This window comes from Carassius auratus, chromosome 37 (assembly GCF_003368295.1).
Source record: "Carassius auratus strain Wakin chromosome 37, ASM336829v1, whole genome shotgun sequence".
Classification (NCBI taxonomy): Eukaryota; Metazoa; Chordata; class Actinopteri; order Cypriniformes; family Cyprinidae; genus Carassius; species Carassius auratus.
This window is the reverse complement of record NC_039279.1, coordinates 13,224,843-13,240,110: the sequence shown is the minus strand read 5'-3', so window position 1 is coordinate 13,240,110 and position 15,268 is coordinate 13,224,843. Positions and strand designations below refer to the sequence as shown.

Sequence of the window (15,268 nt, the reverse complement as noted above, 5' to 3'; positions counted from 1 at the left end):
GAGAGAAATCGCTGAGGACAGGAATATTTGATATGCTTTTAGCTCTCGGATGACGTCGGGTTCTCTCTCCAGGACACACACAGAGAGAGAGAGAGAGAGAGAGAGACATCGATCTCACTTTTAAACCACTTACAAAATGATACAATACTCGATGATGTATTGTAATCGATGATATATATTGGCCTATATTTTGTATAAAATAATATTTAATTGTGTATATTAAAGTGATCTTTGTTCCAGGTCACAGAAGTGGAATATCTGATGTTGCATGAGTGCGGTGTGAAGTGAAGGGGAGGAGAGGAGAGTGGGAGGAGGTGCGGGTGGGAGTCCCGCAGAAGGAGCTTTTCAATCCCAACATGAATTCCACCCGCAGTTTCTGACAAAACACGAGCGATATAAGCGGACATCACGGCGCCTCGCGCAAGCGGATACTTTCTGAACTCTGCTATCAGCGTCTGCTTGTTTTCCACGGATGCCCTTAACGTCTTCCTCGTGACTTCAACATCGCCGCGGAACGGGATGAGGCGGTAAATGTCGCGTTTCGCATCTTTTCGCTCCGGTTGAAGCTGCAGGAGTATGTGATCATGTTGGCGACGCGCTGCCTCCTCCTGTGGGCTGCGGTCACCGCGCGACTCGCCGTGACAGGTGAGCGACGAGCGCCGCGTTGGGAGCGGGTTCGTGATATTAGCACAAGCTCCATCGGTGTAGCTATTTATGCATAATATGCGTAACAGGTGCAACGATTTCTTCATTTTACGGATTGCCCGTTTTCTGTCAGGGGCATTGCTGTGAATTTTTTTTACGCGTCGCAGCAGAATACGCAGTGATGCCGCAGGCTAGATAGAGTGAAGTGGCTGTAAACGCATAGGAATTAGGCTACTAAAACATAGAATCATGGCTTTGACGATTGTCTTACAGTTTTTATGCATGTGTCCTATATTGAAAGCCTGGGGCAGCAGCATCAAGCGGGACGGAGCGGAACGGGGACGCGAACAGAGCGCGTATGCAGAAGAGCTCACGCAGCCTCAGCGACTGCTGCAGCGGACTGACGCCGAGGAGGAGCTGCCGCACGGGCACTTGGGTACTCTAGTAAAGAATGATGCTGATGGAGCGCATGTGAGTGACTCTCCAGTGATGGCATGAAATTGGCCCCTTTTACTTTCTTAATTCACATGTTTCTGGTCTTATAATGAAAGATGTATTTGGAAAAACAAGCATATATTTTCTTCCTAAACTTCCATCATAATATAATAACTTGCTCCCTCTCTGAAATTACTTTATTCTCTGGCTGATGTCACCAAGTTCTGTTATTTTCCATCCCCTCCCTTCCAACCTGGCGAGTCCATTGAGTGTTACTGCATTTGATGAACATATACATGTACATTTGCCTTGCTGGCATTGGCATGTGATCTATTCTTTCTCACTTTGTAACATATAAAAATAAGAATGTTCAGTAGGTTGTGAATACTCTTTCGTGTTTTATTATTTTTTAAAGAGACCATGATTTAAAAACTCAATTTCATAACTTTTGTGGCTTTTGTTGTGTGTAAATGAAATATTTGGTTTATTTTGATGTGTCTGGCTGCCAATAACAGTGTAATATTGTCAGCTCTTTGCTCAGCTCTCCATCAGGGCCTGCACCATCCATTCCAAGGTTCCACATGCACAAAACATCTCCCAATCTTCTAAATACTATGGCATCTAATTTATTCACTAAATAAATAAAATGGTATAACCCATTGCTGTAATTGCCATAGACACATCTCCCTCTGATAATCAGATTAATAATGTACTGTTTCTGTTTTTTTTTTTTTTTTTTTTTTTTTAATTGATTCCTAAATCATTGCATTTGACTCCCCATATCATGAACATGTGCTTTCAGCCTTGATTTATAACATTCTTAGCAATTTTCTTCCAAACCCAATATGTCATGAAGACTGTTGACTAGAGCTGAGAGAGAATTGGCACTGAGCCCTTTTGAGAGTGGTAAAGTGCACATTAAAGGTTCTACTTGTAAATATATACTTTAATGTAATATTGGCTTCTTGCTGTAGAGGAGGGTGGAATATTAACCGTTGGGGGAAAAGTAAATAGGGCTGTCTCAATGTTTGTAAAGATCTGTAAAGGTTTAGTTCACACAAAAATGACAATTCTTTCATGGTTTACTTCATCTTGAATCTTGAAATCTGAGAGAATATGTCCCTCTATTAAAAGTCAGTGTAAAAATCATAAAACTTGTTAACATTATATGAACTGAGTGGTCTTCTGAAGGAAGCACAACCATAATTGTTTAACACATGAAGACAAACTTTAATGGTTCTTATGTTTGAGCTTCCATTTGATATGCTATATGCTTGTGCATATAGATCAGTGTTATATATGTGAATAAAAGCCTAAATGCAATCATTATATAAAGTGATTGAAGACTTGGATTAAACCAATTTTTGAGTAATTAACTTATAATGACATCATTACAATTAAAGTTTCAATAGTATATATTTTATAAAATGATTACAACATGCAATATTGAATTTGTAAAGATATTCTATTAATATATCAAATACCTTATATTTAAGTATCTCTGCATTTTTTTTTTATATCCATCAACAAAAATAGTTCCAGAAGAAGGCAGGAAGTACATTACCTTATGATACAGTACCAAAAGAGCAACCACCAAAAAATGACATGACACTGAATACTGGGGCCATAGTTGAATCTTCAATAAACTGACTTACAAATGATTGTTTGAAGAGTTCAGTAATCGCTCCAGGTTTTCCAGCTCTAGGTAAGGCAAGTTTATTAATATAGCACATTTATATACAGTGGTAAATCGAAGTGCTTTACGTAAAAGGAGTTTACAACAGTCATAAAACAGATGCCTCAGAAATAAGAATAACAATGTTTAGTTTTATCCTTTATTGTCTTCTTTAGGATAAATTTGTATGGAGCAATCAGGAGAGCAGGACAACATACAACAATTCACTATACAATCACACTTCATCCATACTAAAAAAAAAAAAAAAAAGAAATTTTATTTAATTGTATTAAAACTGTTTAGTAAAAATAGAGGAATACCTGAATAAAATTAACTGGACATAGCATATTCGGACATAGCACAGTGCTCTTCCTGGTCTCCATTTCCCATTCGTCACTCACAATCTTTTCCCTATATATATATATATATATATATATATATATATATATATATATACACACCACTTTATTAGGTACACCTGTTCAGTTGCTTGGTAACACAAATTGCTAATCAGCCAATCACCTGGGAGCAACTCAGTATTTAGGCATCTATATTGTGGTGAAGACGACTTGCTGAAGTTCAAACCAAGCATCAGAATGGGGAAGCAAGGGGATTTAAGTGACTTTGATCGTGGAATAGTTGTTGGTGCCTCCCCTACTGGGATTTTCATGCACAACCATCTCTAGGGTTTACAGAGAATGGTCCAAAAAAGAGAAAATATCCAGTGAGTGGCAGTTGTGTGGACAAAAATGGCTTGTTGATGTCAGAGGTCAGAGGAGAATGGGCAGACTGGAAAGAGATGATAGAAAAGCAACAGTAACTCAAATAACCACTCGTTACAACCAAGGTATGCAGAATACCATCTCTGAATGCACAACACACTGATGGGCTACATCAGCGGAAGACCACACCGGGTGCTGCTCCTGTCAGCTAAGAACAGGCTGGTGGTGGTGGTGTAATGGTGTAGGGGATATTTTCTAGGCATACTTTGGGCTCTTTACTACTAATTGAGCACCGCAACCTTCCTAAGTATTGTTGCTGACCATGTCCATCCCTTTAAGTCTAATGTACCAATCTTCTGATGGGTACTTCCAGCAGGATAATGCACCATGTCACAAAACTCAAACTCATCTCAGACTGGTTTCTTGAAAGAGTTCACTTTACTCAAATGGCCTCAAGTGATCAGATCCCAATCCAATAGCAGATTTGGGATGTGTTGGAATGGGAGATTCTCATCATGGATGTGCAGCCGACAAATCTGCAGCAACTGCATGATGCTATCATATCAATATGGACCAAAATATCCGAGGAAGGTTTCCAACACCTTGTTGAGTCTATGCAATGAAAAATTGAGGCAGTTCTGAAGGCAAAAGAGGGTATTAGCGAGGTATACCTAATAAAGTGTCCAGTGAGATTTTTGACTGAACTTGTTACAGTGGCCTGATTGCTCCTTGTGATTTGATCTAAATGATATATCTTTGATGACAGCATAATTTTGCTACTTACCTTTTAAAAGAGTCTTTGCATCAGGAGTGCACATATTGCTTTGCTCATATTGTTTAGTTAACTGAAATATTCTGGTTTTGGACTGGCCGTCATGATGCAGTGAAATCCAGGCAGTCAAGTAAATGAATATGTCAGAGATAAATTTTAGAAGAAGGAAAAACAAATGTATTAAATAAAATAAGTAAGATATAGGGGATAAATAAAGAGTAGAGAAGAAGAGTGGGCACGAGGAATACATATATGCAGGAAACTGACATCCTCCCAAACTGCTGATTATATCTAATAACAAAAGGGTCAAATAGATTTATCCATTTTGTCACTCATCCCTTATGTCATTTGTTGTTGTGCCTATAGGTCAGATCAAGTTAGGTCATCGTGACCAGTCAAATGTTGAGATTAAAATTAGAAGTGTGGCTAGACGTGGATTTCACACCTTCAGTATAAATATAGCTAAATAAGCACTTTCAAATATCATGTTTTACATATTACAAAAACATAGTTTCTGGAAAAAGAATGTGATAAGAAAATCAAGGAAAATATAACAACATTGATTATTTGGATACATTAAACACTTATGGTTACTTTCATGAATTATTGCTGTTTTTGATGCAGATGTTGCTGATTTTGCTGATATTATTGGTTACTATTAGAATCATGCATGTAATTCATGCATGCATTCACATAGAAATGAAAAAGTACTCATTCTCAGGCTATCCAAGATTGTGTTTCTTCAAACACAAATTTAGCATTCCATCACTTGAATCCTCTGCAGTGAATGGGTGCCATCAGATTGAGAGTTCAAACAGCTGGTTAACATATCACAATAACCTTGTGAAGTGAAAAGCTAACTGTTTGTAATACATTAACCATTAAGACTTTTTAGGACATTTACTGTGGTCTTGAAAAATTAATCTTTTGTAATATTTTGGTGCCCAGCCATTGCAAAAACTAAAAATGATCAAAGGGAACTGCTGGGAACAAAGAGAAGCAAATTATTATTATTTATATATATATATATTCATGAAATATTTTAACTTCAAATATTTATAGCCATAATATTCAGGATAATGTACAGTCACCCGGTTGTTATTGCAAAATTTGGGTCACAATGGGGTCCTGAGCATTTATTTGCTTTAACATAAAGTATTGTTTCACACATACCCATCCCTGTCTGTATTTGATCCAACCTACTGTACAGTGCTAGACTGTAGTTTTTGAATGATTTATTTAGTCCAATAGATGAGTGTGGATGCACTCCCCGCTTCTTGCATTGAGGCAGGTATTTGTTTCCGTGCCTTCGACTGCAAGTATTGCAAGGTGATCGCATTTCACACCCAGACCGTTCGTCTCCTGTAACCAGGGATGCAATATATACCACCTGTCTGTCAAAGGCCATTTTATATGCTCATAACCTTGAGCTGCCTCACCTGACACTGGTGTAGAGCACAGGACAACCCTACGTGACCGTCCTTCAGGCACTGGAACCGACGACTCCTGTCTGAATCTCCCTCCACTTTCCAGTCAAAATCTCCAAATGTCCTTTCTCATAAAGGCAAAAAAAAAGTCAGCTCAGTGAGAAAAACATTTAGGTGTCACTTTGATTTTGAGGGTGAGGTGTGTTGTCTACACCAAGTGCTTGGAGGGGCTGGTTTGATGATGTCGGTTTAAAACCGAGAAGCTGCAAAGGCATTAAAAAGACAAATATTAAAGTCACTGTTGGTTTCTAGTAGGTGGTCTTGTTTTGATGTGGTATCCACTTGTATCGGGGTCTGCATCTGCCACCAGTAGAATGATCTCTGCCACTAGAAATTGGGAACTCGCTGTAAATCATTGAACTCCCACTAAAGCAGCATCCAAACTGAAATAAATCCTTAGCAGTGAGTGATTTTAACATTTTACATACTCCACTTGATTTCCAACGAGTTAACATTTACATTTTTACGTTTACATTTATTGATTTAGCAGATGCTTTTATCCAAAGGAACCTATACACAAGAAATACAAGCTATGTTCTTTAGTTTAACACATTCCCAGCAAAAAATAATATTTGTACTGAATATGCACTTGTAGTGTACTTAAAATCTTAAAAGTATGTTTTTTTTTTAAATTTATTTACTTGCAGATAATGTAATATTCATGAAATAAAAGCCCAATTAAGTTTACTTAGAATACACTTTTACTACTGTTGAACACATTACATTACAAATATAATTGATGTATGGCAAGTTTAAATTTAAATTGCATTAAAGTATATTTTAGTTTACTATAAATGCTTGTCAGTAAATTTCATGGTACACTGTTGTGAGTTAAAGGTTTGACCCATTGCATAAATTGTATTCAACTGAAATGATATTGAAGTATTTACCCTTATTTTTTATTCTGTCAATGATAACATTGTTTCATTGATTCGATCAGCATTAAACCATGCTAGATGATGAGTTGGCACTGGTAGAGAGCGTTTTTGTAAGCTCCTTTATAAAAATAGGTTTATTATTACTACTACCAAGTCATTTCCAAAGTGAAATTGTGTACATCGCGTAACAGTGGCAGTAAAATATGTATTGTAGATATGGGAGTGGCATGTTTTGATATTTGGCATAGGGTCATTGGGCTGGTTTGGGGATTAATTTTGATTTGCAATCGGGCTAGTTTTGTTTTCCAGACCTAGAAACCCTGTCATATAAACTACATTTAAAAAAAGTCCCTTTTTCAGGATTATGTATGTTAAAGTAATTTAGTAAAATCTAAACAGGCTTCAGATCTTACAGAGAAAGTATTTTCAAAGTTTGTCGTTTATGCTTTTTTCAATTAACCATAAATAATTACTGCATATGCACATGTGGAACAATCCTTAAGGCAACAGTTTACAGTAGGTTATTAAAGTCAGGGTTACAGTAACTTAGGGTAGTTGAGAGACCGTTCTACTGATTTTGAAAAACACCAGAATAAAGATGCCCAAGGTCCCTGTTCACCTGTGTGTACATGCCATAGGGCTGGGCGATATATCTAACGACATAACCATGTGTAAGTCAGTAAATCCGAATAGCACTAAATCGCCATCACTTGCTTTCAAATGGAGTGGCATTTAATAGACAGAGCCGTAGATCACTGACAAGCTTCGCAATACTGCGTTCATTATCATCTAGATATATCGCCCAGCCCTAACATGACATAGTCCTGCTGCAGGGAGGCATGAGGACTGCATATGTGGCCAGAGCAATAAACTTCAATGTCTGTAATGTGAGATGCCTGGAAGAAGGACATGCTGATTGTCCCTGCTGTGGCAAACCACGCGTTCCCCCAGAAATGTCTGGGAACTTGCAAGTGCCTTGGTGGAAGGGTGTGATGGGTGGAGGGTGATGTCCTGTTGCTCAGATGCCACTCAATCCATGGTGATAAGGAATGGCTCTTTTTCATAATGTAACCAACCTGCCTGTATCTGTTCTTCTTTCTCTCAGCCCATTCATTTGGCTCAGATCTCGTTCCTGGTGACTGCATTTGGAATCCCATTTGTTCTAGACCTGGAGCTCAATCAGTATGTTCAAAATTCATATCACAAAAAAAACACAATGAATTAAACTTTACATTTTAAAATAGAAAGAATTAAATTGTATTTTCTTGTAAAACAATGATATGTATGTGTGTGTCTGCAGCGATCTCTTGTCATCTAACTATGCTGAACGGCACTTCGATGAGGATGGACGACCTTTTCAAAGTCTGGTAAGGAAAATAATATCCCTTTTTCATTTTGCATCCCTTTATATTGATATTGTTAGAGATTCATGTCATAATGACCCAACAACCCTGTTACAAATAATATATTAACTGTAGTAATATAACCAGGATTATGTACCATATTCTATGGTAATATGGCTTTATCAGATTTTGTTAGGGATACGTATCATAATACGTTTCAAATAATATAATAACACATAGTTCACTGCCGGTCTTAATTTAAAGTTCTGAGGTATCATATGTGGGTCTGGGAATATACCCACTCCCTTTTTTTTAGCGCTCCACTTTAATGCAGTGAGGCAAAGGAGCATGGGAAAGCATCCGCCCCTCCTTTTCAGTCTCAGCCGCGTTTGACCAATCACAACGTTGTTGCTATGACAACTGCTTATAGACAGATCTAGTCCACTTTTGTCCAACTGAGTCAGAGAGAGAGAGAGGAACACACACACACACACACTCACACTCACGGAAGAATGAAGCATTGAGTGGAGAAGCTGAAGTCATTAAGCAGCTACACTGCAGCAGAGACAGAGGAACCAGGACTGCAGTGCAGAAAACTACAGCCAGACTGGTAGAATGAATCCAAGCAACATTTAAAAAGAAAACCTCAGATACGCCAATCACACCACTGACATGATCATCTTCCACGTGTTCAAGTGTGTGGGCACCTGCTTACAGACCCCATGGCTCTTACATTTGTTTTGTGCTGATGACATGATGAAGGATTCATCAAATCCTGTCTTGTTGAGAAGATGTAGCTGTTATCAAGCGATCGGATGCAACATTCTCACTATAAAACAGAGGCCAAAATATCAGATTTGAGGGGGGATTGGTTTCACACCAGATAGGAAGAAAGACATGCTAAAAGCGTTTGATGGACATTGGAAAAGTGATCTGGTGAATTTGAATGAGGGAAGTTGCCGTGGTTACTGTCATATTTGAGGGCTGTTCACTGTGTAATCGTTATACTTCAATGCAGTGTGTGATTGTTTGATGTGTGCGAGATTTCAGGGAGGTGAGCACTGCTACTATCACGGTCACGTGAGAGGAGTTCAGAGGTCATGGGCAGCTCTCTCCACCTGTCATGGCCTACAGTAAGTAGTTACCCTTTATCTGCTTCACCAATGCAAAGAACAAACACACTCCGTTATCTATTGTTTTCAGCAGTTTGGTGACATCATTACCAAAATGTCTGTTTAGATATTTTTGGAAGCTTATAGTCTATGCACTTGTATGGTAAGATGGTGAAAGATGCCCCCTTTAAGAATAATGTGCATTTACTTTTGAATTGTACAAAATTTTGACCTTTACTTAATTGATTGTCATAGCACAACGTATAAATTTTTTACAAATTCCCGCTACTGGGGAAAGAAGCCCCTACTTTTACAGAATGTATAAATAATTTGTATAGAGTTTTTATTAAAGGCGTCATAGGATGTTGCTAAAAAGAACATTATTTTATGTATTTGGTGTAATGCAATGTTTATGCGGTTTTAGGTTAAAAAACACATTGGGTCTCATTCATGAAACACGAGCAGAACGAATTTTTGTGTAAATCGCGTGTAAAGTGGTTTTGGCGTAAATTTTCGGATTCATTAAAACGTTCGTATTTTCCAAATGTTAGTTGGTACGAAAGAAATCTACACCTGCTCCCAGCCACGCATAAATAGTGCGTTTAACGTCTGAACGTTTTGCTCATTAATACGGCTGCATTTTAATTCACCTTAATCGGGTACATATTTACCCAGCATTTTGAAAATAATATTATATATATTAATTACATACGTTTTTTCTTTGAACTTTTATTATGAGAGCCAGTAATAGGATCTGTAATATGCTGCCAAACTTCCTTTTTTAGGACCCGATATGCCACTAGTAAGCTTGAAATAAAATATGGCGTTTTGAATGAACTTCTGATAATAAAACTTCAATTTCTGCAGCTGAGAAATGTTTCTTTTTCAGTCGCTTTTGAGAAGACATTTTGAAATCCTTCGTTTGGTGTCATTATATGATGCTCATATATAGTTGTCAGTCGGATTTAATGGGCGGGATTTATGGTATTTGAGAGTGAGCGTGCACGCGCGTCCCGTTTACGACTGATTGGAATTCATTAACACACACACACATTTCACTATCACATCTGACGTTTACGGAGCTTTTGTGAATCAGGAGAAGAGTTTTCGGGAAGTTCTCTTTACGCGCAAATCACTCAGATATTTACTCGTATATTTACGAATGTTTCATGAATGAGACCCATTATTTTCCACATACTGTACATTAATGTTTCTCCTCTATGCCTTTCTGAAACACAAAATTTTTTTTTTTTCAAAGCTAAAAAGGTGAGGTGTGTTCTGATTGGTCAGCTATCCAGTGTGTTGTAATTGGCCAAATGCCTTAAGAGTGTGACGGAAATGTTACCTCCCTAACCACATGCCGTCTCCGGGCAGGACAAGACTCAGTCCAGCTGCTTGGCTCATGCACATCCCATCATCAGTTCTCTTTTAGCAGTTCAAATCAATGTAGTGTTAGGAGTACTGAATAACTTAGGATATTGGTTTATTTCGCGTCAGAGTGAGTCACGTTTATTAACTGAATAACTTAATTTGTGGATTAGTGCATTCTGGAGACATGAACCATTTTAAACGCTTCAGTTCGATCTGATGAACTGGTTCGACTGGTTCACTAAGAAGATCCGGTTAAATAGAACGATTCGTTCACAATCCGGACATCATAATTATTACTGATTATAATGACTTATATTGTCTTTTTACTCGTTGTGTTGCGTATCGCTCTTCATAAACATAAAAAAACATGTCGGCATTTGTGATCAGAGAAACAACAAGCCTACTCTACACTGCTTTAAAGTTGCATTTGAATCATCATTAGCAAATTATTTAAATATAAAAAGCTTACTTACAGGCTGTGAGACAGAAGCGCAAGACTGTCCTTGCAAAGTTGGAACTGCCCTACTTTATAGAACAGCCTTTGTGCCACAGACACATTGTATTCTACTGGTTCAGGGAACAGTCCTCATCCTCCATAAAATGCATTGTACACATCTAAATATTTGGGTTGAACTGTTCTGGAACAGTGTTGTAAATACAACCCCTTGTTTCCACTTTTGGAACCCCAAACAAGTAGTTTCGCTTTCACGACAAAACACACAGCAACTCCACAACAAGGCGGCAGCAACAGGGACATTAAAAGTTATGCCTTCTTTCTTTGCGTGAACATTTGGGCGGCGTTATGCAAATCATCTCACATCGTGACGTAGACATGTGGGGGCGTGTCAGAATGAGCCGTTTTAGGAGGTGGTTGACTCTTACCTTTTTGGATTTGAGACTTTAGTCTTTGCAACTTAACAGATCTTCTTTATAAACCAAGAGATTGTAACCATCAAAAGAGAGGAAAATTTTTATTTGCATCATATGGCCCATCTTATGTTTATATATATTCAAGTGTCTTTAATGTAAAATAATAAATAAACTATTCTATGTATAATTGTTATGGCAATTTAGTTTAATAATTGATTTACTGATGACGGACAAAGCAGAATTCCAGTAAAATGGATTAATATGAAAGATAATTAATTCTATGACTTATATACAGGTATATAATGATATTTCATATTTAATTGTCTATATATTTTAATTACATTTTACATTTTAAAATTAACATTTTATTGAAATTTGAATTCAAATTGAATTTTCAATCAATTAGCCTATAGATTTTAAATAAAAGCAAAGATTTACATTTTAAAATAATGAGACTATAGTAACAACATGCCACTTCCGTGCCAATTCTGCCAATTCAAATTAAAATATAATTTACAATAAAAATAATGAATTATAAATGCTTTGAACATTATGCAATATCATAGATCACTATTTTCCAGAGATGCAAAATTAGATAAATTAACTTTTTTTTTTTACTGAATAAGTCTCAAAAATGGAGTGTATTTATTTAGATGATGATTATTTAGGTGATTAGAAAATGAATAATAACATAGGCTTTCATAAAAAGTTTTGTGATTCTTGTACTTTCTGTGGTCAAGAAAAAAAGAATAGAGTTGGGGCCACCTTACCTCAGACGGCATCTTACCATGTCTTACCCTACTATGCATCATTTAGTGTATGAATTTTCTAATGTGCTTTACAGGGAGGGACTTTTCATAGGTGTAATGGTTTTTATACTGTACAAACTGTATATTCTATCCCATTGACCTAACCCTACTCCTAAACCAACCCCTAACAAAAAAATCTCTCTCTCTCTCTCTAGTTTTCTGTGGTGGATAGGTTTATGTGTAGTTGTACAGTGTAAAAACATTACGCTTATGGAGATTTATAAGTGTATACTTATGTATTGCTAGTAACACTTTCTAATTTGTTTCAGTATGTATTCATCTTCAGTGTTGGTTCATGTTAGTTAGCTAGCTCAGATATTTTAAATAGTATCAACAGATACAACGTTTAATATTAATTATATATGATGTTGAAATGCTAAACATTACAATTAACTGAGATTAATAAAGGCTTTATAATAATTTTTCTTTGTTAGTTCATGCTAATTAATATAGTTAAGTAATGTTAAAAAGTGGAACCTTATTGTAATGTGTTACCTTATAAATCCCTATCAAGTCTGCATTTTTAAACTGTATTAGGGTTGTTGTCATTGGAGTGTCTCACACTTGTGATGTTGGTGTGTCCACAGAGGGATGTTCTCAGATGGCAACTTTTCATATGGCATTGAGCCCTTGCACAACAGCAGTGATCGGGTCAGTATATAGCTGAAATATTCATCTCTCTCAACTTTCTCTTGAGGGGAATTGTCACTCTATCTGCCTGTTGCAGTCTGGAAAAGATCACGAGTAGATATACAATCCCGCTCGATGAGAGCCGGAAGAGCGAGCGAAGCACTGAATATTAGCCAAATGCACAGAAAAGTGCATTACTGTGGTTGACTGACAGGTGAATCAGCAGACGTCTGTATGTGGGACGGAGGTGAAGAGCAGAAGGAGGGATGTTAAGTGAGAAAACATGAGACCGAGCATGCAGCTTATACATGGCATTTTGATATCGAAATCTGTCAAGAATCATATTTCACTTCATTATACCGGGGAATATTTGATCTAAAAAGAAGAATGCCTATTTTTTTTAGAACAATAAATATTATCTGACATTATTTTCAAGACAAGTTATTAAGTTGTAGAATTTCTTTTAGGCATTAAAAGTACAAAGAACATATTTCATCATGACTAACAAGACTATTCTGGGTTAAATATGGATTAAGCTTTGTCAATAGCATCTGTGGATTGTGGTTAATTACCAGAGAACATCATTCCATTCATCTCTCTCCTCTGCAGTGATGCACTTGTGGAAGCCTAAAAGGCACGGCTGGCGAAGGGTTTATGAGCAGAAATGTAACACTTGTATTTTTATTTTAAACATCCTCGTTTAATTTTCATTTTGTGCTTTGAGTTGTGATGCTGTTTGAATGGATGTTTTGATGGCAGGACTACTTTTTGAAGATAGAGAGCACTGCAGTGATGTTTTTTTTTTTTTTTAGGCCAAACTAGAAGTTAGCATCACTCTGGTTCCCTCAACAAAAACCCAATCGGATTTTAACAGAAAATTATTGCAGAAAATAAACTCTGACTTCCAAGTTTTGTTCATCTTGATAATCTTTACAAACATTGACACATTTTGAAGCATTAATACAGCCAACAGAAAAAAAAAAAACTAAGTGCAGGCTATAAACAAACTACACCACGGTCGCTTGAGTTCATCATCACCATCATTAAGCTCCTGACAACTGTTTTCAGTCTTTAATTAAAAAACAAAACATTTTTTTGTTAGGATAGTTAAAAAAATCACAAGGGGGGATTATGTATTTTAAAATACTGTATTTTATGTCATTGATTAAAACATGAATATATTTTGAGCTTGCGTTAACCACAGACTTTATTTCAGGTGTTTAACCAAAAGCCTATTGAAAACCCGCATTTACTATAGGATGATGGGACTGGAAGTGTTAAAATGCTAACTTGTTTGGATTTTGGCCTACCAAAATGTCTGTGGGAGGAGTTTGTTCCAAGACAAACAGAGCCACTGCAAAAGTAACCAAGTTTATGCATAGTTGAAGAAATAATTTAATGTCTTCTACTTGCGTGAATTGAATTAACTTAGAATTACCGTGACACAACTCATGGTGCATTGACAATAGCATGCCAAAGGTGTTCAGATGATTAGGTAATTACTTTACCTTCCATTGATTTCAGTGTCAAATGGCTGCCCACTGCTCTGGGTGTGTGTTCGCAGTGTGTGTGTGTGTGTGTGTGTGTGTTCACTGCTGTGTGTGTGTGCACTTTGGATGGGTTAAATGCAGAGCACAAATTCTGAGTATGGGTCACCATACTTGGCTGAATGTCACCTCACTTTTTTTCAGATTTTTTTTCGTTTATTAGTATTTGTTATCTGTCTCTTCTTTACCCTCTCCACTCCTCTTTCACTTGTCTTAAATGGGTCATTTTCATAAAGTATTCAAGCCACATGTAAAGTGTCTCTCTCTGTCTGGGTAGATGGGAGATTAATAATGGATAGTTGTGTAATGGCCTTACATAGCAGAGCCCAGTACATCAGCGAGTGTTTCATCTGCAAGGAAATTTTACCCAACAACAGGATACAATTCAGCCAGAAATGAAATGAATAAAATACTCATACAATTTGTTACTAAAATAGTTGTACAAATAGCATGCCTTACATCATGAATTTTAAGCATGACATCACCAGGACTAGTAAGGGTGTGGCCTACTTTTCTCAAAAAGCTACGACACTTGGAAAAATAAAACAAGTGGTAACACTTTATTTTAAAGATATAACAAATATTATTTAACTATAAATACAGATACAATATTGTAGTTAGTCTCACTCCATAACAAATGCTTTAAAATTTATGGCAGTCAGGAAAAATAGCTTGTAGCTAAACATCAAGCCAAAACTCATTTATTGCTGAAACAAACAGTTGTTGGGGTCACTCTTATTCGGCACAAATGCAGTCAAAAATGTTTCCATATTTTTGTGATGTATTTGGATGCTAAACTGTAATAATGCTTTGAACTTTACTCCAGTTCACATAAATCATCCTTCACGTGCAATATTTGGTGGGTTGCTTTTTATATGATCTGTTGGCTTATTTTATTTTGATACTGAACAGGCTGCAATGTCAAGTATGCTAGAACTGATGTGTTGTGCGTGTGTGTGTGTGTGTGTGTGT

The 15,268-nt window shown here is 36.8% G+C and overlaps 1 protein-coding gene across 2 annotated transcripts in view; it reads left to right on the top strand.

Moving 5' to 3' along the window:
* The first annotated feature begins 226 nt into the window (after positions 1-226).
* The window catches only part of adam11 (ADAM metallopeptidase domain 11), a 40,618-nt gene continuing 25,576 nt past the window's right edge, over positions 227-15,268 (top strand). The window contains exons 1-6 of one of the 2 annotated variants that reach the window (XM_026222908.1): positions 227-645; positions 947-1,116; positions 7,720-7,796; positions 7,915-7,981; positions 9,008-9,090; positions 12,707-12,770. In XM_026222908.1, coding sequence (XP_026078693.1) covers positions 585-645; positions 947-1,116; positions 7,720-7,796; positions 7,915-7,981; positions 9,008-9,090; positions 12,707-12,770 — 522 coding nt within the window. In that variant the 5' untranslated portion in view covers positions 227-584. The remainder of the gene's footprint in view (positions 646-946; positions 1,117-7,719; positions 7,797-7,914; positions 7,982-9,007; positions 9,091-12,706; positions 12,771-15,268) is intronic. The other variant, XM_026222909.1, reaches the window with a different exon arrangement.